The 22394-nt window shown below is 41.6% G+C and overlaps 2 protein-coding genes across 6 annotated transcripts in view; one reads left to right on the top strand and one right to left on the bottom strand.

The window, feature by feature from the left end:
- Positions 1 to 11786, top strand: part of SERAC1 (serine active site containing 1) — a 52864-nt gene extending 41078 nt beyond the window's left edge. For all 5 annotated transcript variants that reach the window (XM_074948690.1, XM_074948689.1, XM_074948688.1 and 2 more), the window contains 4 exons: positions 1292 to 1389; positions 1950 to 2132; positions 2610 to 2753; positions 4079 to 11786. In XM_074948690.1, coding sequence (XP_074804791.1) covers positions 1292 to 1389; positions 1950 to 2132; positions 2610 to 2753; positions 4079 to 4215 — 562 coding nt within the window. In that variant the 3' untranslated portion in view covers positions 4216 to 11786. The remainder of the gene's footprint in view (positions 1 to 1291; positions 1390 to 1949; positions 2133 to 2609; positions 2754 to 4078) is intronic.
- SYNJ2 (synaptojanin 2) overlaps positions 8145 to 22394 on the bottom strand; it is a 103914-nt gene continuing 89664 nt past the window's right edge. Inside the window, exons 20-27 of the mRNA XM_074948687.1 lie at positions 22056 to 22134; positions 20724 to 20892; positions 19692 to 19862; positions 18424 to 18558; positions 17246 to 17358; positions 15261 to 15369; positions 13744 to 13946; positions 8145 to 10565 (exon numbers count right to left, since the gene is read on the bottom strand). Coding sequence (XP_074804788.1) covers positions 9777 to 10565; positions 13744 to 13946; positions 15261 to 15369; positions 17246 to 17358; positions 18424 to 18558; positions 19692 to 19862; positions 20724 to 20892; positions 22056 to 22134 — 1768 coding nt within the window. The 3' untranslated portion in view covers positions 8145 to 9776. The remainder of the gene's footprint in view (positions 10566 to 13743; positions 13947 to 15260; positions 15370 to 17245; positions 17359 to 18423; positions 18559 to 19691; positions 19863 to 20723; positions 20893 to 22055; positions 22135 to 22394) is intronic.

Raw genomic sequence — 22394 nt, 5'->3', positions numbered from 1 at the left:
TTGTCCTCAGAATAAAGATCACCTGAGCATACTGTATTTGGTCATTTTGCAGTTCCATGTGGATGCTGAAAAAGGAAAGCTATGAAGGAGGATTTCTTAAGAGTATCAAGAAAGATGCAGCAGTAGAATTATAAGCCTTGCATTATTATTCATAGATATGCTAGCTGACCTTTTAAAAGTGAGCTTATTGTGCTGTCATTTAAAGTGTCATGGACATGTGGGACAACAGTTAAAGTCTCCATGTAGCTGTGAAATCCCACGTGCCATTTTGGACTTGATTCTCAGAAGGAGCAAATCCCTGCAACTGTCTTTAGTTTTAGTTCAGTTGAAAAGATACATTTGAATCTCTTTTCCCAGGTATTATAGCAGAGTGATCTTTAACATCCATTCTGAGAATTGATTGTATAAGACTCTTTAAATGTGGCTGTTGTTTAGATCTTTGCACTGTAGTATCACAGTATCCTGATATTTCTGCTGCTCATTTAATTCTCCGAGTTCTTATCTTGTCCTGTGGTCCTCTTTGCTCAACTTTCCTTCTGCTATGAGGAAGGGAGGTGATATGGTTTAAAGCAAGGGACTGGGAATCAGTAGATGGTCTTGCTCTGCGACAGACTTGTTGACCTTTGGCAAGTCATTTACCTTTTCTGTACCTCAACTTCTCCATCTTCAAAATGGAGAAGATTATGCTTTACCACTCTTTTAACTATGAAATTATTGGCTGGAAAGTGTAATAGAAGAACAAAGTATCAATATGTATTATTTTAGAAATTATAGGTAGATCACAGTCTTATTTGTTCAGAACCCAGGTTTCAGCTTTAGCATTATCAGTGCATTGCTCCATACTTTAAGCATAATTTAGCAAAGTATTTGCTTGTCAGACCCTGTTTGCTTCACAAGAGAATAGAATTCATTACACTCTGATGCTTTGAAAAGAAAAATATTTTTATATGGAAACCAAGCTGTTTAAAATCCCAAAGCATAACGAGACATTTAGAGCTAATTCTAAATGCCAAAACTAAAGGAAAACTCCTGTGCTTCTAGAAAATGTTCATTATCTCTGTCCCTGAGCTCCTGTTGTTCCTAGTGGGCCCAGTCCTACAAGGTGTTTGGTGTCCTCAATTCACAGTGAATTGGTAATAGCTGACTGTGTTCAGTAACTTGCATGATCAGGTCCAACATGAGTTATCTACCTAATTCCCTTTTCATAATACTGATGTACTGAAACTCCACGCCAGCATGAGATTGTCCTTTAATATTTTTGCCTTCCGCATTGCATCTCTTTCTTCTGCAGGAAATCTATTGCTTATAGGAGCAATGAGCTTCTTAACAAGCTTAGAGCTGCTGGTGTTGGAGACAGACCTCTGGTATGGGTATCACATAGTATGGGGGGTAAGTACTTTGCTTATGCTGTACAGATCAGCGATGTATTATCTGCCATTATGCTTTAAAATGAGTAGCTAAATTAGCCTGAACTACAGTTCAGATCAAACCCAAAAGTTTGCAAAATGGGGTCTGAAAATATAAAACTGATGTTTTACTTTATTAACTATACTGCATTGCATAACCAATTTGTTAATAAACTATATTGTTATCTCTTTGTACTATGTTGGGGAAGGGCACAGAATGAATGAATGATTTAGCTGAGATTGTAAGGAAGGTCATGTAATTGGGAACCTGCAGGCTAAATTGTCTCCATGTTGGATCTTTAGTGAACATCACTGTTTAAATGAAACCAAATGAGTTTGGAATATTGGATTTGACACCAAAAAGTAACAGTTTACATTTCCTGCCTCATTATAGTTTTCTACTTTAACATATTTTTCAAAGTAGAAGAGTAGACCTAATTAGTTGAGGAAAGAATATGATGATCTGATTTGTATGTATTGTAATATGAACATTATTCTCACAATTATTTAGTTCCCTGCATAAATTAATATTTTTGTTGCCAGGTCTTCTAGTTAAAAAGATGTTGGTGGATGCTTCCAAGAACCCAGAAATGGATAAAATTGTAAACAACACCCGAGGAATCATATTTTACAGTGTACCTCACCATGGCTCCCAGCTGGCTGAATACTCAATGAACGCTAAATATCTTCTCTTTCCTTCTGTGGAGGTTAAGGAACTCAGCACAGGTATGCTCACTTTGTAGCCACTTAGCATAGGAGTTTCTGTTTATGATTTTTGTCACGCCCATCTGAAAATGCAAGATAAAAACAGCAAAACAGCAAAACTCTTTTTTATCTTTCTAAGGCTGTCAGTTAAATTGACAGAATAACAGAAGAGGATAAAGCTGTGGGCAAGTTTACGGAAGAATAGTCTCAGCTGTTCAAAAATGTAATAGTGCAGTATGTGACTCCTCTGTAGCATACCTTGTAATCAACTCCCCGGCCATGTAGGATTAAATGACAAAGTTAGCGTGGCATATTCTAGGCTGCTGTCAAACCCCTGAAAACAGGGTCTTACGATGGATGTGCTGCTGTTTTTACTGGAGTTATAATTTTGCCAAAACATTTCTTACAAGATAAAATATTGAAGATAAATTTTTATTTTCTGAAAATGAGTTAACACAATTTACACAATATACAGTATTTCTTTTTCTCCTTCTTCAGATTCTCCTGCCCTTAAAGAACTGAATGATGATTTTCTTTCATTTGCCAAAGATAAGAAATTTCCAGTCTTGAGTTTTGCAGAAACCTTACCAACGCATATAGGTAGCATGGTAAAACTTCATGTGGTACCTGTGGACTCAGCAAGTATGTCAATTAGCTATTTTTTTTTTTCACATATTGATGTAGGGGGATAGATAATTCCAGATATTTCTATTACAGTATCTGCAAGATAAATAAATAGGGGATATTGTATGAAAAACCACTGATGGTTCCTTTTGTTTAAACCTTTGACCAGATTTTGACCTTGGATACATTTCTAAGTACAAACATGTAACCCTCCTATTGAAATCAGTGAGAATGCAGTGCATATCTGAGCATATTACTTATAGAGCAGTGTGGCAAAGGTTGTTCTTATGCATCTAACAGGGTCCTCTCCTTATTTTAAAGGTGGGAGATCACTGCACTCAAGCTCTTACAGTAGAGATCTCACTCATGGTGTTCACATGGCCAATACTTCCTATTTGGTTCAATGCTCAGTCTCTCATACAAACCCACCACACTACTATAGCATCCTTTTGGATGACCAAATATGGAAAACTTCAGGCAAAACAAAGAATTGCTCAGAAAGTTGTTAACATATGCACATGGGATTTGAATAGAAGACTCAGCATAACCTTAACTAGAACTTTCACTAAAGTGATCAGGATTAGCTATAAGGGATACCTAAACACCATGACTAGCCTCAGTGTAACTAAATTTGCTGGGAGTAGAGCACCTATATTGTACACTTAAGTGATGGGTTTTCCCTTTCTTGGGGAAACTCTTTATACTGTAGTCCATGTTTGATGTCCAATCCAGCCCAGTTTTAAAAACTCTAAAATCACAGTTTTTATAAAAGAGTTCATTTAATTATGAGTAAAAACCTTCTGCAGTCTTTTAGACTTTTTCAAAATGCAGATATTTGGACTTCAATAGGGCCAGGATTTAACCCAATGACATTAAACTCCCATTGAGTTTAATAGGCAGGATTTCAATCTTTGGCGTTAAATGATGTGTTCAGTAGATAAAGCATATGTTTGTAATGTTCTCCTTATTGACTAAGCTGGGTGCTGATGCCTAAATCAAAAAGGGAAAATTATATGGGAAGGAAGGTTTTCTAAAGCCCTGATCCTGCAAAGGGATCCATATGGGCAGACGCTTACATATTTGTGGAATCCCATTGAAGTCAGTGGAACTCTGCTGGGTCTAAGGGTCTGTCCCGGTGGATCCCTTTGTAGAATCCGTCTAAAGCTGCATCTGCTTATGCACTATGTCATTGTGTTGATAATGCTTTCAGCACATTTAAAAACAACCTAGTTTAAGACAAAATGAATAAATAGCAGCTATGGAGGAGTTGGTTTTGGGTGACTTTAATTGTTAATGCAAGAGCTTTTTCTTAATCTGCACTTTTTTTTTTCCCCCTCCTCTAGATTTAGGCATAGGAGACCTAATTCCAGTGGAGGTTAATCATCTGAATATTTGCAAGCCAAAGAAAAAAGATACTTTCCTATACCAATGTACTGTAAAGTTTATTCAAGATGCTTTAGCAAGAGAACTGGGAAGTTGAGTCTTGACCATCCTTGCTTGCTTCTCTCTCAGAGTGTAATGCAACAGTCTTTCCACTGAAACTGTTGGCAGGCCTCCAGAACTACAGACACAATATTAATAATAAAATCAGCTGTCCAAGTGGCTTTGAATACATCTTCTACTTGGAAATCTACATTGTCTATATCTGAAATGCATTCAAAATATATACAAACTCAACCACAGACCCAGAAATCTGGCAATAAAAGGTGAAAGTCTGCTGTGATTCACATTGACTTATTGACTACATGTATGTAATTCCTCTGATGATTTGACCAGTAGGCGATGGGAATGCAGTGGAGGAAAGGCTTCAGGTATCCTGTAGCTACTCTTCTGGAGCAGCATGGATGGGCTATGAAGGGTCCCATGGTTCACTTCTCAGCCAAGAAAGTTTGCTATGATTGAGATGAATGTACATATGGTACACTAAGGACCAAAAACAATAAACCCAGATGATGATCTTTTTCTATAATAGCATAGGGAAACAAATGGCTGTCTCAGAGTACACATCTGCTATCCATGTTTGGGAGTTTGAACCCAAGTAAGAACACGTGAATAATTCAAAGATATTGTTTTGATTGATGGACCAGTTTATGCTGCTTGCCTTTCTGTTTAATAGGCCCAGACATTCCTCTAGTTTAATTCACTTTTTACCAGTTGACATCAATTGATAACAAATGCAGGAAACAGAGTGCTGTGTGAGAAAGAGAAGCATCACCTAATCTATTGATCTCTGGTATGGTATCCTATGTAAAGGAGACAGTGGTAATCAAAAACATAAATTCTTGTGCTGTTCCATTTTAATTCTGTCAGCGTTGGGCTTCAAAATCATAGAAAAAGAGCCCTAGTGTGAGACGTTTTTGACCTAGTTCTCTGCTCTGCCATACACAAGATCTGGGTAGGGGACCTTTTGTGCTGATTTCTTGCTGCCTACTTTGGGAGTGCTAAAAAGGCAGCAGTCTGCCAGAGAATCTGCCTCTCCCTGAAGACATGCCATTGGATCCAGCACTTCCGTCCTTGCCCTCTCTGAATGACTCAGTCGTTCCAGGTTCCTTTTCTCCCCGTGCAGCAGATTTTAAGTCCTATCAGGACTCACTGCAGAGAATAGCTTCAGCTCTGAGTGTACACACTGAACTGGTGCAAGGAAAAAAAAATGCATAAATTGCTAATGTTCTTCAGGCAACAACTCCAGGAAGGACTGCCCTCCTGATTAATTATGCCTTGTTACAGCCAGTGAAAGCTTTGTGGCTGACCCCAGCCTGGCTAGCCCTGACAGCTAAACATATAGATAAACGATACTACATACCATCCGAAGGCTCCAAATGTTGTTCTCACACCCAGGGCCTTGGGAAATTTAACTTGACCCTGAAGTAAAAAGAGCTAAAGAGATTGGACTCGTTAGGGAGGAAAATTTACTCTGCTGCCTCGCTCCAGAGAAGACTAGCCAACCAGGACTAGAGTAGCCCTTCTATCCTCCAAGACAGTATGACCCCTTCAGAAGAAGAGAGAAACCTCAAAAGAAGTAGGCTAATTCTCTAAGCAATTGTCTTCCACTCAGCCCACTGTAGGAAAGCAACCCTTTGACTTCTTTAAGGGCAGGGATGCACACAGAAGTGATCTTTCCATCCCTGCCCATTTTGGGGACAGACTATCTCACTTCCTCAGGTCTTAGGAGGTGAAAACCTTAGAGAAGTGGATCCTACGTACTGTGGGACTGGGATATTTGATCCAATTCTGTTCTGTCCCTTCTCATTCTCCTGACTCATCTCTTTTCAGTGACCAATCTCATGTGGCTGTGCACCTCCAGGAAGTTTGGGCTCTATGCACTATAGAGAAAGGATCTCTACAGTTTCAAGGGTGGGTTTTTACTTCTGCTACTTTCTGATCCCCAAGCCAAAGGGAGGGCTGAGACCTATACTGGACCTTCATTTGTGCAACAAATTCATCAAGCAAGATTCTGTGTGGTTATCGTAGCATTGATCCTCCCCTCCCTAGATCAAAAGGTTGGTTTGTTGCCCTTGATTTTTTGGATGCATACTTCCATGTGGTGGTGCTCCCCAGCCACAGGAAATTCCTTAGTTTTGTCATAGGGGGCTGCCATTATTAGTATATGGTTCTCCTCTTTGGCCACTCAACAGCTCCTCATGTGCTCACTAAATGTGTGGCAGTGGTGGCAGCCTGTTTAAGGAAGAATGGGGTCCATGTTTTCCCTTACCTCGATGACTGGCTTGTTCGGGGATCATCTGAGAACCCGGTTAGTTGCCACGTCAAGTTCATCATCCATCTTTTCAATCAACCCGTTCTTTCTCCTTGATTTGTTTTGCTAGAATAGTATATGCCGTCACTGACTGTATGAAGCCTGTTTGCTGGAGAGATTCTCATTTTAATGCACGGGTCACCACTCGCTTACGCAGAAAAAAGATATAGTTAGCGCTGAAGGCCACTTAGTAAAGTGGAGTAATTAAACAAGTTGTAGTTGACATGTATAAATCCACTTCAACTGGCTTTCCTGCTAACTCTTTCATTAACGTAAATTAGCTGTCCCAGGGCTGTTCAATTCTTTGTTGCACAGAATGTTGGATACGGTACTAAACATATTTTATTTTTTACAGCCCTTAATGATTTATGGGGAACTATGTCATAAATAGCCACTGTTGCTTTTCTTTTTTTAAAGGAGGCTGGGGGTTGTGATGGGCCAGGGAACTAACTAGCCAGCCTCTTTCAGAGTGGCCCACCTTTGTGGAACTAAGCACTTCAAAACTATCTCTAGCCTCTCTACTACTAAAGAAATGTGCATGGAGCAGGAGAGCAAAGAGCTTAGATCTACGGGCAGCATTACTTTTATACAGACTGTCTTTTTTTGCTTAGAATTCAGTAGTAGAGATGAGACAGCTTGAGCGAGGCTGGATAGTAATAGAACTGAACTTGGCCGACGTCCCAAATAACCTAGGCAACTGAGAAGAGAATTAAGCCAATTAAAGGTTTGTAGAAAAGACATTTAATTGACATTATTTACAATTTTAAGCACAAAAAAGGTCTAGTATAAATACAAGACCCTGGATTTTCCCCAATTGCTTAAAAATGTTAGCATCATTTTAGTAATTATCTATCCAAAAAGGGGCTTCATTCCATTTATAAGTTATTGAGCCTGAACTGAAACATGCGTGTAATAACTTTTAATTGCCTGCTTTCCATAGACGGTGTAAATGCTTCACAAATTTAGCACAGGTAATGTGTAGCTAGCGCACACTAAAAAGCCTCATTTGAAATCAAGGCTAACTCTTGGGTTGAGAAGCATAAATGCTAAAGTGGTTGGCAAATGCAGAGGTGACTTTGCAATGATGACATCAGCTGTAGCATTTTGTGAGACCTGCATGTTAACTGCACTGTAGTTCCACTAGAAACACTGGTCCTGTAGCTTATGATGCCCTACCAGAGCGCTACCTAAATATAAGGAGGAAAGTAAAGCAGCAGTTGCAGGACTATTTGTTTGAAGAGTATCCAGGGAAAGTCCCTGTTCAAGATGCTTTCCCCAGACTATTATTTCTGAAACATGGACCATGATATTGTATCTTTAGGCATTAAACCCTTCAAGTGTTTGCAAAGACTTGTACAGAATAAGCTAAAGTTGAGTGCATTTTAGTTACCCTAATCTCAGATGCACTGTTGGTATAGCTGCAGCCCAGTCATACTGCTCTGTGCTGTTACACAGCATCCATCACTGTCATACCAGTATTTTCCTTCAGAGTTGATCCTAACAAGCAGAGGACCATGGCAAATTCTGTATTTAGTTTGACAAAACTCTTTCATGCTCATGGAATTAGTTAGTTTTACAGCCTGTCTTTTACAAAACAGTTGCATATAAGTAATAGCATTTTCTTAAAGGTTTTTTTGCTACCCCCATCCTCTCCCTCCCACTGAAATCTTGATGTCCTTTAATTCTACTCATTGCTTCAGTAATCTGCCATTATCTGGGGAGACAAGTCTGCACAGAACATTCCACTTCTAAGTTTGCTCCTTGCCTTATTTTCTGGTTTCCTCTCACTTCCCCTTTAATAGCTCCCTTAAATAAAAAGTTAACCGTCTCCCCTTACCATTTTCTTCATGGAATATAATTCTTGACAAATGGTACTGTCACACTGTTTCTCAGATGTGCCTGTCCCCCTGCTGTAGGTGCTACAGGTTCATTTCCAAATGGCATATAGTGCTTTAATTGCCTTACATCTGCTAAACTGGTAACAAGTGTCCAGCACAGGTGAATAAGGAAGGTGCACCTGTACACTCTCCAGGGGCCAGCACACACCTTTATCATCAGTGGGCAGAAATTAGTAAACCACCTTTCCACTCTAGGGCTAGATTCTGCTCCCCTTGCTCATGCTGAGTCCTGCCGGACCAGTGTAGCATTCATGTAAGTGTATAGACAGCCTTTGCTCATCTGCATTTATTATTTCATTAGTAGCTAAGCATGAACATGTTATTTCCTTGCAAAGAAACCGAGGGGAGCAAAGGTGGGAGCAGTGGTCAAACATGGTGTGTACGTCCACAGGAGTCGCTCATGACTATACATACGGTACACAGACAACTGGAATGTTTACTAGCAGGTTGCCTGCGCTGTCCCTTCCAAAGTTAGAGACAGTCGTCGTCCATGTGCCTTTTAACGGGACAGCAAGTCATTTAGCATTAGGTTGCGTTGACCAGAACAGAACCAGTTAAATCTGAACGTAAAGGAGAGGATGCACTGAAAGAAAACATGAGTTTGTAGAATAATTTTTGTAAGTGTATCATTATTAGTATCACACACGCTGATAAGGGGCCCATCATCATATCAGGGTGCAGTTGCATGACTGAGATTAAAGACAAGCATGTTCAACAAAATAGAGAGCACCTAATCCATAACGTCCTCCACCCCTCTTTCTTAACAACAATGGCCAAGGATTGAGGAATTTAGACTCCAGGCTAATACCAGGAGATTACAGAACCTGCAGCTAGTTGTAAATCAAATGAAAGAGATGCAGCATAGGAGTTGTCTACAGCATATTTACCAGCAGAATTATAATGGTGTAATTATACTGCTGAAGTTATTCCAGGATAATTCCCCTTGGGAACACTATTCCCTCAGAATGAGTGTAGTGGTATAATTATACTGCTGTAGTTTTGCTGGTAAATTTTACCATGTAGACAAGTCTTTATTTTAAATGTTAAAAACTGTTTGAAATATAAATTATACCTATAAACTTTGTTCTTGTTTTCTTCATACATCATTACATACTTTTAAAGAATACTCTGTACCTGAAATATCATTTTACTTTTCAGCTGGATTAGAAAAAGGGAAATAATTTAGACTAAAGATTTTTCTTTTTTGCAAGTTGTACAGTACTGATGTCTTGCATTTTGCCCCCAGATCATACTAGAATTTTTTTAAACACAAAAATAAAATGTGGCCTTGCCACACTTATACAACTCTGTATTCAAAGCAGATTTTTATCTTGTATCGTAATTAGATTTCTATAGGGGAAAAAAGAAAAAATAAAGGAAAAAAAAATCTCACAACTCTAAGTTAGCATTTCTGTCCATCCAGGTATTTTTGTTTTCCTCTAAGACCAGCAGTTTGCTGACTCCCTCTGATAATGTACCGTTGTCTTCATCATCACTAAATGTAACCCAGTGACTGAAATCTTTTGGGCTGGGGAGTTTCAAATTTCTCGGAGTGTGTGTTGGGCTAGTTGTTGCTGGTGTGGAAAAAGGAAAGGAAACATCTGTGTCCAGGTCCAAGAGATTGACGCTCTCTGTTAGTGAATTGGTGGCTAACAGCTGTGGCTGCTGGATGTCTGGGGTAGGAGGGCCTTGAAGGTCAGCAAAAAAGTCCAAAGCAGTTGGTGTCAAGTGCTTAGTGCCACTGCTGTCTGGGCTGGCAGTGGATGTTGGAGCTGAAAGATCAGAGTCTCCGGGAGAAAGGGGGAGGACGTCAGAGTCCTGTGCTGTAGGGTTGCACTCAGAAGGACTATTGTTGTTGTTGGAATTGAATGTTAAGCCACTAAGAAGCAGACTGTTACTGCTCTGAAGCACCTGCTGGTGAAGGGCAGCAGGAGCAGACTTCTTCCTTCGTGGTGGAACCTTTGGGGCAAAGGAGTTCTGCAGGGCCACAGCACTTTCCTCTGAAATGCCTGGGCTGGGCGGCTGCCTATCGCTGCTGCTTCTTCTCTCAGGAGCTTTCCCGGGCGGCGTTGTTCTCGGCTTAGGAATGGGGGTGATCCTAGTGGGACTGGTAATGGCTTTGGTTTCAAGGCAGGACTCGGACAATCCAATGTGAAAGTGGATGGGCTGCTGGTCAAGCTGCTCTTCCAGACACACAGACAGAGAGAGGGGAACAAAAGGAATACGAGTCAGAGCGGTGTTTTAGATTCAGACTCGGCCGCTGCACTAGCTCTGCCCATCCAGATGGGAAAACGCTCAAACAATAGGTGGGATAAAGAGGGTGTGAATTGTGTTGGGTGCATTATTGAAAGAAGTTGGTGGAATCACTGAATGAGATGAGGAAGTGGAAAGTGAAGGCATGAGAGTAACAGCTTGAAATCAGCCCTGCCCTTCACTCCCTGTGTTAAAAAGACATCCTTTTGTGACCATTTGCCTTTCCACATTAGAATTATGTGTGGGGTCAAACCTCCAGACACCACAATTCTGAGGAGTTCTTTTACTGTTACATTTTCCTGCTGCTGTAATAATATTGAAACGATAAGGGATGACAGGGATTGCATTAATGGGGCATTAGGCTTGTGTGCCTTGTGATACATGAGGCTGAAGGACAATTAGCTTCAGCTACCCCAAAAAGTGCATTCGTGTCTTACTGTGGCCAGGATTTGTACCATAATGTGGAATTTTGCATTCTTCCTTAATGCCTTATATTCCACTTAAAAAAACCTTGCCTAAGCAGAAAAGGTTAACTGGGAAAAAATGTGAAATTGCATTTGTTTTTAAAGGTGTTGTTATGTTACTAGTGCCACTGTGGTCCCCATCCCTGCCATTATAAAGTCCTGGCCATATGGATTCCTCCCTCCCTGGTAAGGGAAGTAAAAGGTCATTCCTGTTGCATTTTAGCCCAGTATGCTTAAACTGCATGGCCTGGATCACTAACCAGGCACACTTGCTCAAAGAGCCCATAGATCAATGTATTTTGGGCCCAGATTAAATTAGTGCTAGCTAATTAGCTTGATGTAACTATTATTCCCGATCTCCTATTCTCAGTACTTCTGAGTGAAACCACATGAACTCCTGGCTAGTCTCCCTTAGTATAAAACGATGCAAAATCCCCAAAGTCCATCCAACCAATCTGCTAACAATTGTCCCTTCTGAACCGAGAATCTGTAGGTCAGGCTTTGAACCAAAAATAATGTATTTATGAAGTTACAAATCACAAAGTTGGTTCATTAGAGTCACCAGAGCCCTTGGTGCCAGCTACACTACTCTAGCATGTGCCATTTAAACAGCACTTATTAACACGAACAAAACATATCTGAAAACTCACAGGAGCAATGGCCTGCCACAACCAATAAATAGTAAAACAGGGTCTCCAGGGAGGCAGGAGCCCAGTGGTTAGGGTTCTAGCCAGACACTTGGCTCTCCCACAAACTCTGTGTGACCTTGGGCAAGTCACATAGCCTCAGTTCCCCATCTGTCAAATGGGGATAGTAGTGCTTGCCTACCTCACAGCAGTGTTGTAAGGATAAATACATTAACGATTGTGGTGCTCATATAGTACAGTACAGTAATGCAGGCTATCTAAGTACCATAGATACGCGCTTTCATATTCTTCCTCTGTGACTGCCTTTGCTAGACAGCTCTTCTCTAAAGCTTAGTCTTTAGGGTCTCCATCCTACCTCGCTCTGAAAGGGCACTTACTATATCCCCTCAGGCAGTTTGCACAGCCTTCCACTGAGCAGAACCACAAAGGAAAAAGAAAGAGAAGTAAACCAAACAGCCCCACCTGTTTCCCTATATTTAACTCACGCCCATCATCCACAAACTCCTGAAAGATCTCAAAATAGAAAGGCTGCAGTTATTGAACAGTATAGGATCTGAAAGTTCATATACTTGTTTGTCCACAGCAGATTCAGAGCGTGTGTCTGCACTAGAGGGGTGTAAATTCTAGCGCGCATTAGTATATTGTACACTAATTGTCCCGTGGGACCCAGCTAGCGCACAGTAAAAGTTCCCTAGTGAGTGCTGACATAGGGGACTGCACTAACACACACTGGGGAACTTCTAGTGCGCACCAGCAGGGTCCATACGGGCCAGTTACTGCACAACAACCTACTGCGCATTAAAATTTACACCCTTCTGGTGCAGACTGATGTACAATGTAGACAAGTTCTAATGTGATGTTTTCCCCCATCTGGAAGTGAGTTTAGAAGTGAGCTCAGTACCTCAAAAAACCCTTCCACCTCTTCCACCCCCCCCCTCCCCCCCCCCCCCAAAAAAAGAAAGCATTTAGTCATGTACAGGAGATTGATCTCTAGACATAAATGAAAGGGGGATTGCCTTGTATTCAATGTAAGATGCATTTTCTGAGCATATAGAAAGACTGGGTTTGGATGGACTTTGGGGATTTGGTTTTTTTCTCTAAAAAAGCAACAAATGTTGTCCTAAGTAAATATTTTTTTAAAAAAAATCTAAAACACAATTTCCAATCAACTTTGACTTCAGTTTGAACTAAGGGCTTTGGATGGAGGTAAGAACAATTAAAATGGAATTTCTGCATTTGCCCAGGAGGCTAAATTCTCAGCATTTTAGCAGACTGTTTCCTTCTGATCTTACTGAAGGAAACCTACACTGTGGTGATGTATTTCAGAGTAACAGCCGTGTTAGTCTGTATTCACAAAAAGAAAAGGAGTACTTGTGGCACCTTAGAGACTAACCAATTTATTTGAGCATGAGCTTTCTCACGAAAGCTTATGCTCAAATAAATTGGTTAGTCTCTGAGGTGCCACAAGTACTCCTTTTCTTTTTGTGGTGATGTAGTGTGATCAGTAGAGCAAAAATGCAGAAAGAAACTTCGGGTTGAGAGTAGTCACTAAACCAGATTCAAGTTCACAATGAATTATCTCAAGTTTAGGATGCATAAGAGGGAGATTTGGTGAGAGAATATCTGGAATTCTGTGTTCAGTTCTAGACAATTCAGAAACATGTAGCCAAGATAGGAGTTCAGAGGAGGGCAAAAACCCCTAGGAGGATGGACCATCACAGCGGGAAATTAAAGAGCTGAATATGGATAGCTACGTTTAGTGATAACTTTGTCAAAATGGGGGATAATGATTTCCTCTACTTGATGTTCATTTACTGTGCATACAGGCCACAGTGACTGCTATATGCAAAGACACTTCCAGGACAGAAGAGCTCAAACAGATGCTTGAGCCAGTTGATAGAACTTCATGTGAATTGTTTAACAACTTCCCCCTCTGCTAAAACACTCTATGCAAAATGAATAGCTGGATGTGTTCTGCTGTGGCTATCTTACATTTTCTGATTTGACTCCAGTTCTTTGCTGGGGCACCGGCTTCTTTATGGTCGGAACTTTGGGTGGAGGGCGATGGGGCACGAGCATTGGTCCTGATTGTGACCCCTGAAATGATGCTGACTTTGTGATGCTGGGAAGGGAGTCAGGCTGGGTGAATGTTTGGGTTCTTACTGGAGCAAGCTTCAGAGCATTCTCTTGTGTTCCTGAAATGCAAAAACAACCATTGTTTGAATCTGTCTGAAGCCTAGATCAAAGATCTCTTTCCTTTGTGGTCTTGTTTTCCAAAATGCTTTTGCCCATTATCTTACAGGGACAGTGTTCAGGTTGAAGATGAAGGTTTTGGAAATAAATACAGAATTTCACCAAAAACGTATCATTAGAATGTCTTTAATTTTATGAAAACTAGTCATTGCATATTCGTTATACTCCTTGCCAGCATTACTTCTAACCCAAACACAGAAGCATTGTGCTAGTGTGTGACCTAGGTGATAGGTCAATGGAGGGAACTCAGGAGAGATGGGTTAAATTCCAAACTCTGCCACTGGCCTGCTGGATGACCTCTCCATGCCAAATATTCCCCATTTGTAAAATAGGGATGATGATACTGATCTCCTTTGTAAAGCACTTTGGGTTCTATGGATGAAAAGTGCTGTAGAAGAGCTAGGTGTTACTAGAGCATGAGAATCCTAAAATGAAACTGACAAGCCTAGTTTTCTTAGCCAAGCCAAGTGAAATATAAAAAGTAAACAGTAATAAACTAGTGCAAAGTAAACTTGATTTCACCCATTCTTTCTCCTTTAATGTGCAAACGGGCTCTGAAGAGCAAATATAAAAATGGCATTCCAGGGTTATTCTCTCAGTGATTCCAGATTACATTTACTCAGTTTTACGAATGAAAAAATTTTTTTTTCTAATTGCCAGCCCTATAAACTTGGGCTGGGATGTGAGAGTAAAGCTGAAATGTTTCTGGACCATGCTTCATCAACAATAAAGACTCTGCATTTGTAATTTAGTTAACAGTTCTGTTGCTGATGTGTGAGCCTGGATAGAATCCAGCTCACTCTACTGGTGCTGTGTAGGCTCCGCCCTGCTATCTGGGGAAGTGAACATTGTTGTTACTAAAGCAAGCAGCTACCCCTCTGGAGTCAAAGAGGGAACAGATATGTTGAGAAGGAAGGTGACATCTGTCTTTCTCAGAGTACAGCCGAGTACCATAATCTATGATGTTCTTAGTAACAGGAACTGCAAGGACATATTTTAAAATATGACTTAATTTGATGGGGACCCTTTAAAAGACAGAAATTAAGTAATCTTGAAACAAAAAGGCTAATGGTATCCAAGCTGACAGAAAACATTCAAAGAAAAATCTTGCAGGACCCCCCAAGGTTGTATTAAGGTTAACAGGAGCGTTTTAAAGGCAATACATGGCTTATTTAGGTTATGGTCAGAGAGGATGAAATGCACCTACATTTTCTTTATTTGGAGATTTTAAAACTCCATTGGAAAGCTCTGCTTACCGCCTTTTGCTTCCATCAGACATCTAATAGCTTCCTCCGCTTCCTGAGCTGTGGTGGTTTTGATCTGCTTGACGTTATAAGGCTTACTTATTCCAGTTCGGGCTTTAGGCTTACAACAAGAAAAGGGGGAAAAGAGTAGGTGAGTTAGTAATTCTGAAGGAAAAGGCTTTTCCTGTGAAACCCTTTAACCCACAGGCTGTACGCTGTACCGGTGTAATCACTTCCAGTGATTCATGCACCTGTCTCCACAGAACTGCACTAGCTGCCATTTAACAATCTACTAATATTTCAAAATGGCTTTATTTTAATTTTTCTTTGGCAGCTATCGTATCTTTGCTACTGGCTGTAGCTGCCACAATTGATCTCATTACCTGTCTCTTGTCTGATTGGGGGAGAGGGAAATATTTTCACAGCATTTGTGTGTAACTTTACTTTCCATAAAAGGTGCCCCCAGTCACAGCCCCGAGCCAAGTCTGAAAGTACAGCACAGGGAACAGCAGTGCAAAGATCCCCACAGGGTCCCACTAGTGTGCCTCCTCTTGACTAGTAAGGGGGTTCTCTGTATCAGGAAGGAGAGTCTAATCCTCAAGTCTATTCAGCTCTGGGCCTCTCCATTGAAGGTGCCAGCTATGGGCGTGCTGGTCTCTCATGTGCACTTCATGTATGCACTCTGCTCTGGACAGGGGCCATCAAAGCAGTGGCTGACATAGGAGCACAGCACAGCCTTCAACCCCCTCAATCTTAGGCCAGGCCTATACTAAAAAGCTGGGTTGACCCAGCGGCGTGAAATACCCACTGCCCCAAGTGGCACAGTTAAGCTGACCTACCTCCTAGTGTAGACAGTGCTACGTCCATGGAGCCCCTCCTGTCGCTGCAGTGAGTGGCTACACTGAAGCACTACAGCAGTGCAGCTGCGGCTCTGCCACTGTAGCAGTTTCAATCTAGACATAGCCTTAGGGCGGGTCCTCCAACCCTAACCCTAAAGCTTAAGTTGATAGAATTTATGCCACTCAAGAGTGTGAAAAAGACACATCACCCCGAGTGACGCAAGTTACAGAGACCTGAGCGCTGTCCACACCAAGCTATGTCGGCAGGAGGCACTCTCCGGCTGACATAGCTTCCACCTCTCGTAGAGGTGGAGTCATTATGCTGATGGGAGAGCGCTCTCCCATCGGCTTAGCACGTCTTCACCAGACGCAGTACAGTGGCGCTGAAGTAGTGCTTCCAGTGTAGACCTGCCCTTAGTATCAAATGATTGTGGGCCTGCTGGCCCTGTAGCCAAATACTAGAGCATGGCTGTTTCAACTCTGTAGTTCCAGCTCAGACCTGTGCAGAATCCCTACCTGTAAGACTTGGGAGCTTTATGCAGATAATATTCCCTCGGAAATGGGGGAAGGACGCCAGGAGCTATGGTGTGACCACTTTATAGGCTGATTTAGATGGATCCTGGGGCCTGTCTAGAGCAGTCTCTCTCAACCTTTCTAATACCAGTGACCAGCTGGCTGCCTTCCTAAACTGTGTCAGGGAGATCTCAGGGACCGGCACCAGTCCATGGACCAGTCGTTGAGAAACACTGGTCTAGAGGATGCTGAATATTAGGATTTGGCATTGAAAAAGAGCCACTGGCAGAGAGCTAAAGTAAGTAAATCTAGAATGTAGCAGGCAGGCAAAGCTGACAAGTTCAAAGGGGAAATTTGTTAAATAGCTGTAGTTTATTCATTTTCAAGTTGTGAGGCGGCCATTATTTATTAAAGTAAGTCTCCCTGTGTCTATATGTACATATACACACTTGCCTAACACATACTCTGTTCTGATTATGCCCCCCAGTTACTGATCCTGGGTAATTACAGGGTGACTGTATCCTTACTGCTTTGCTCAGCACTCCTGACTTAAATCGCATCTACTGGCTGGTGGGTTCAGACTCTAATTAGCACCTGGTCCCCTTTTTAGTTAATTGTGTGGCGCAGTGGTGCTGAGGGACTCACTGGTTGCTGAGGCGCCCCTGGGAGAAGCTTTGCCGTCTGCAGGATGGAGCACAGGGAGTGACCTCCTGAGGAGATGGAACCATCGGATGGAGATTTTTTGACAGATACTCCAGCTGCAAGGGGAATAAGAATGAGTTTTCAAATGCAAGAGCCTGTGCAGTGTTTGTAAATAATAAAATAATAATAATAATTAATAATCTCAATTGGGCATTAATACTGCAGCCCAGCTATGACTATTTCAATGGCAATTTTGTTAACTATTCATTTCTGATCAAAGCACATAAGAAAGGAAGGACAATGCTGAAGAACTGAATGTATTTCTAAAAGAGAATTTCTAGTTGCACTCTAGAGCATATGTGCTGCATGAAAGTCTAATGCCTGTGATCTATGCAGGAGTTCAGACCAGAAGATCATAATGGCTCCTTCTCATCTTAGAGTCTATGAGTGAATCTGAACAATCTGACATGACTGGCCTCTCATTTTGGCATCCCAAGTGAGTAGAGCTTTGAATACCATCACTTCACCCTCAGAAATCTATGCGTGGCTGAGGTCAAACTATCCATCAAATGAAGAAAAACAGCTCTGTTATCCTCAGTGCTATCCCAAATGTGGGCAGTGTGTACGTATGTGAGGTAACCATCTAATGGGAAGGGATGAAAATCAGACCAAATATTTTGTTTAAACTTTTCAAGGGAATAGTGCATAAAAAATTAAACCGAATAAACAAAAAAATGGTAATAAAATGGTTTGAGTATTAAAAAGAAAAGACTCAGGGAGATTAAACACTGGTGTCTTTTACTGTACTAAAGCATCAGTTATTTGCAAATTCTCCCCCTTTGCTGTTGGGTGGATGTGAGACATACACGAACTATTATAACTCCACTGAAGTGAAGAAAGGACTTTCATTACTAGAGTACCTTTCATCCCAAACTATTTCAAAGAACCACTTCACCCATAACTGAAATGCAGCCACTGCTGGAGTGAAACACAGCAGTTGTTTAACACCACAAGAGTTTAGGGAAAGAAATGAAGGCGAACACTGTGCCTGACTGAAACAGCAGGTGATGGGGATTTAAACAGGCATAGGTATTTACCTATTTGTTATTACTAGAAACAATAGGGTGGCAACAGAGTCCAGCTGACATGGGACAATGCTTAAAAAGAAACTGAAATTTTACCTGGAGGGGGAGGTCTCTGGGGTGGCTGAGGTGGGCGAGGCCTGCCAGGAACAGACAGAGATCTGCTTGGAGACCGATGGCGAAGCTCCACACCTAATTCCAGCTCCTGCTTTAATTCAGCTAGGTCAGCATCATCTAGGGGGAGATTTCAGGGAAAAAACAAACAAACAAAAGAGTTTTGCATTTGAGAATTACGGCAGAGATGGATCAAGACTGGAGTGTCAGGAGACAGGCACCTGTGATTTGAAAACAAGAGCTGGTTAACTGAGGCTTTGTCTACACTGCACTTTTGTCGGTAAAACTTCTGGTGTGTCAGGGATACCCTGCAGCTTCTGGCTGCCCTAGGCGTCAGCGGGACCCTGCAGCTCCCAGCTGCCTGCAGGCTAAAGTCATGGAGGTCTTCGGAAGTCACGGATTCCATGACCTCCGTGATAAAACTGTAGCGTTAAGCATGGTTAACTGCTAAGGCAACCTGGCAGTTGCTGAGATAACTATACAATATTACCTCAGTATCTGCAGTATTTCTTAGGGAATCCCAATACTAAGGAGAGGGAACGCTGCAGATACTGAGATTAACATTGTACAATAATTTTAAGCAACTGGCAAGTTTTTCAAAGCAACATTGTTTAAGTCAGAGGGTGCCCGAACCTCAAAATTGCCAAAAATAAGTAAAATCAGAGCACAGAGGGGTAAAGCAAACTGTTAGTCTTGGTCGTAATAGGAACTCGTTTGAAGTAATTCACTGGCAAGTTTCCGGAGAGTTCAGAGTCCACTGCCACCAATGCCTGTGGTTTTAAAGCCTGAATCAAAGTCCATCGAAGTCAGTGGGAGTCTTTCAATTGACTTCACGGACGAGGCCTCACTGACAAGAACATAAAGTAAGGACAACTCTGTATTGTGGGCGCTGGTGCTATGTGATGCGAGATAGATAAGGAGAGTTACTGCTATTTCTTATGATTTATAATACATACACACACCTCTCTTAGGCACAACTATCCTGCCCTGAACAAAACAGCGTAAAGGCAGGGTTACGCTTAATTACTTGTTTATTTTTTGTATGGCAGTAGCATTCAGAGGCTCCAGTCATGGATCCTAGGCCCCTCTGCACAAGGCACTCTTATGAACCAGAATAAAAATCTGGTCCCTGTCCTGCAAAGCTTACAATCTAGGTATAAGCCAAGAGAGAACATGTGAACACAACAAACAGCCAAGAGACGCATAAGGAAACAAGCTTTAAGGCCTTCCTCTAAAGAAGCCATGTAACTTACCTTTATATGGATGTGGCTTTCCTCCAGTAAGCAGTGGAGATTTGCTTGAAGTTACTGTGGGTGCAACCGTAAAATATTCAGGACCCTCAGGTAAGCCTTCTGTCATCTCTGCTACCGGGTGCTGAGGCAGCATGTCATCCAAATAATCATCCTCATCATCTAGTATATCACCTGAAACAAAATATTTGAAAATGCAGACAGACATTGTCAGAAAACACGTTCTCTTCTCGCTCCCATTTTCTATACAGGTTATTTTGTTAGGCAAAATTTTTGTTGATTCCATGTGTTTTAGGATTGCTTTTTTGATCAGTCATTCTCAAACTTTTTTTGCTGGGACCCCTTTGAAAATATTTCAGGCTGTGATGACCTCCCACCACCCAAAAAAGTGATAGCAAATTATTGTACATACTCATAGGTGCATACTCATGGTGTCGCTACCCTTACGTCTGCACTGCTGCTGGCACTGCCTTCAGAGCTGGGTGGCCGGAGAGCGGCAGCTGCTGGCCAGGTGCCCAGCTCTGAAGGCAGTGCCACTGTCAACAGCAGCAGAGAAGTAAGGGTGGCATGGTATGGTACTACCACCCTTACTTCCGTGCTGCTGCTAATGATGGCGCTGCCTTCAGAACTAGGTGGCCAGAGAGCAGTTGCTGCTGTATCCCCCACAACTCCTCTTTCCCCCAGCGACATTGTTGTGATCTCACGACCCCCCTACAATAGCCTTGCAACTCCCTTTTTGGTTGGGACCCCCAGTTTGAGAAACACTGATATAGATAATTTTAATGTATTATGACTGTGAGAGTGTATTTTTTTAGTACTGAGCAGGTACGGATAGTTGATAGTCAATGGGGCTCTGCATGAGAACTGGGGTCTACCTGAGTAGTTCACAGTGCCAGATCAGGGCTCTGTTTACAAACCTGTTTCTAAGAATTGTTTTATTACAAACTAAGATAGCGATCACATGCAGATATCTACCCTCTCCCCACAGCGAACAAAGCAAATTCTCATAGTTCAGCCTAGAGTTGTGCTACTAACCTTCTGATTCATAGTCCAAACTTGAAAAATCAAAGTTTTCCTCCAGCAGACAGGAGTTTGCTGTGGGTGACATGGGTGCAATGCTCTCCCGTTTTCGAGCAATTTCCTCCTGAAAGCCCTTCAGCCAATCCTTAGTCTTAGGCCGGATATTCACTGCTCTGCCTTTGACCTAGAGTCATGAAAGAATTGTTTTCCCTTTGTTAAGAAAATGAGAATAGTGCCCCAACAGGCTGAGTAAATGCAGATGTTCCATCTGACAAATGCTTCAGAAATCTAGATGGCATCAGATTCATTTCAGAAGTTCAGTGACAAGGAAATACTCTTCCTAGTACCATCACGGGGAAAAAAAACCCCAGAATTAATCCTTTGGATGTAACAATACTCCAGGTATTGACTGAACAATTCTGCTGCTCTTATTGGGCTTGTTTATGTTGTGGCTTCCTTTCTTCAAAGTTTTCATACTGAAATTAGCCTTGTAGTTCTTGGTTACTCAATTCTGCACTCAACAGTCATTTGCTATTGGAGAGAAATGGTAAAATATCACAGCAATTATGCTGTATAATTTTTAAAATGATGACAATCATAATAATTAGGGGTGGTATTTTCAAAAGTGCCTTAGTGACTTAAGAGCATATGGGATATGTACTCGTAAATCACTTAGGCCAGTGGCTCTCAACCTTTCCAGACTACTGTACCCCTTTCAGGAGTCTGATTTGTCTTGCGTACCCTAAGTTTCACCTCACTTAAAACTTCTTGTTTACAAAATCAGACATAGAAATACAAGTATCACAGCACACTGTGACTGAAAAATTGCTTACGTTCCCATTTTTGCCATATAATTCAATTGGAATATAAATATTGTACTTACATTTTAGTGTATAATACATAGAGCAGTACGTGTACCCTTGGTTGAGAACCACTGACTTAGCCATTTTGAAAAATCACACCAGCGCTCTAGCAGCCTGATATCTAACCATAAAGCAGGCCCCAAATTGCCTCCCCAAACAAACAAACATGACTTTGATCCATGTGAGAAACATACCTTAAAGCAGAGTAGAACCTTAGTTGCTGATACATTTTGCATTACTGCACATGTTGGCACCATTACGCATGTTCCAGTTCCAGAGCTCTGTTTAGAAGCTCCTGAAGAAGCAATACCTGCCTTCCTTATATGGGCAGGCCTTAGAAGTGATCATTGTGGGTATTCAGCTTCTTTGAAAAATCAGGCCATAGATTCAGGTGCCTAGATATGGACTTAGGTATCTAACCTAAGCTACCCATTTTTGAAAAGTTTGGTGTGCATTCACTAAAATAAACCAGAGATGGTTTTACCTTGCTACCATCCATATCCAGAACACTGAGAGCTGACCTGCTGTCTGCAAATGTTACCATCATCTGACCTCGATTGATCCTAGTAAGAACAGAGAGACGAGACAACTGTACAGTTTGCTGTCCACAAGGAAATAGCAGGACTAAATGGTGACTATAGTAATTCTGCAATTTTTCATTTAGCTCTTTCAATAACACAATTACTAACAAGTGTTTTTGTGACAGGTGGGACCAAGCATCCCAGCACTGACTCTCCCTCACCACCCGTCCTCCCTCATGTGGCCCCACCAGAGTGGACGCTACTGGGGTTGTCCTCAAAGCAACAGTTCATCCCTCTGAGCA

Source organism: Natator depressus, chromosome 3 (genome assembly GCF_965152275.1).
Source record: "Natator depressus isolate rNatDep1 chromosome 3, rNatDep2.hap1, whole genome shotgun sequence".
In the NCBI taxonomy this organism is placed as follows: domain Eukaryota; kingdom Metazoa; phylum Chordata; order Testudines; family Cheloniidae; genus Natator; species Natator depressus.
Note: the sequence above shows the minus strand (reverse complement) of the source record. Positions and strands in the feature narration are given on the sequence as shown.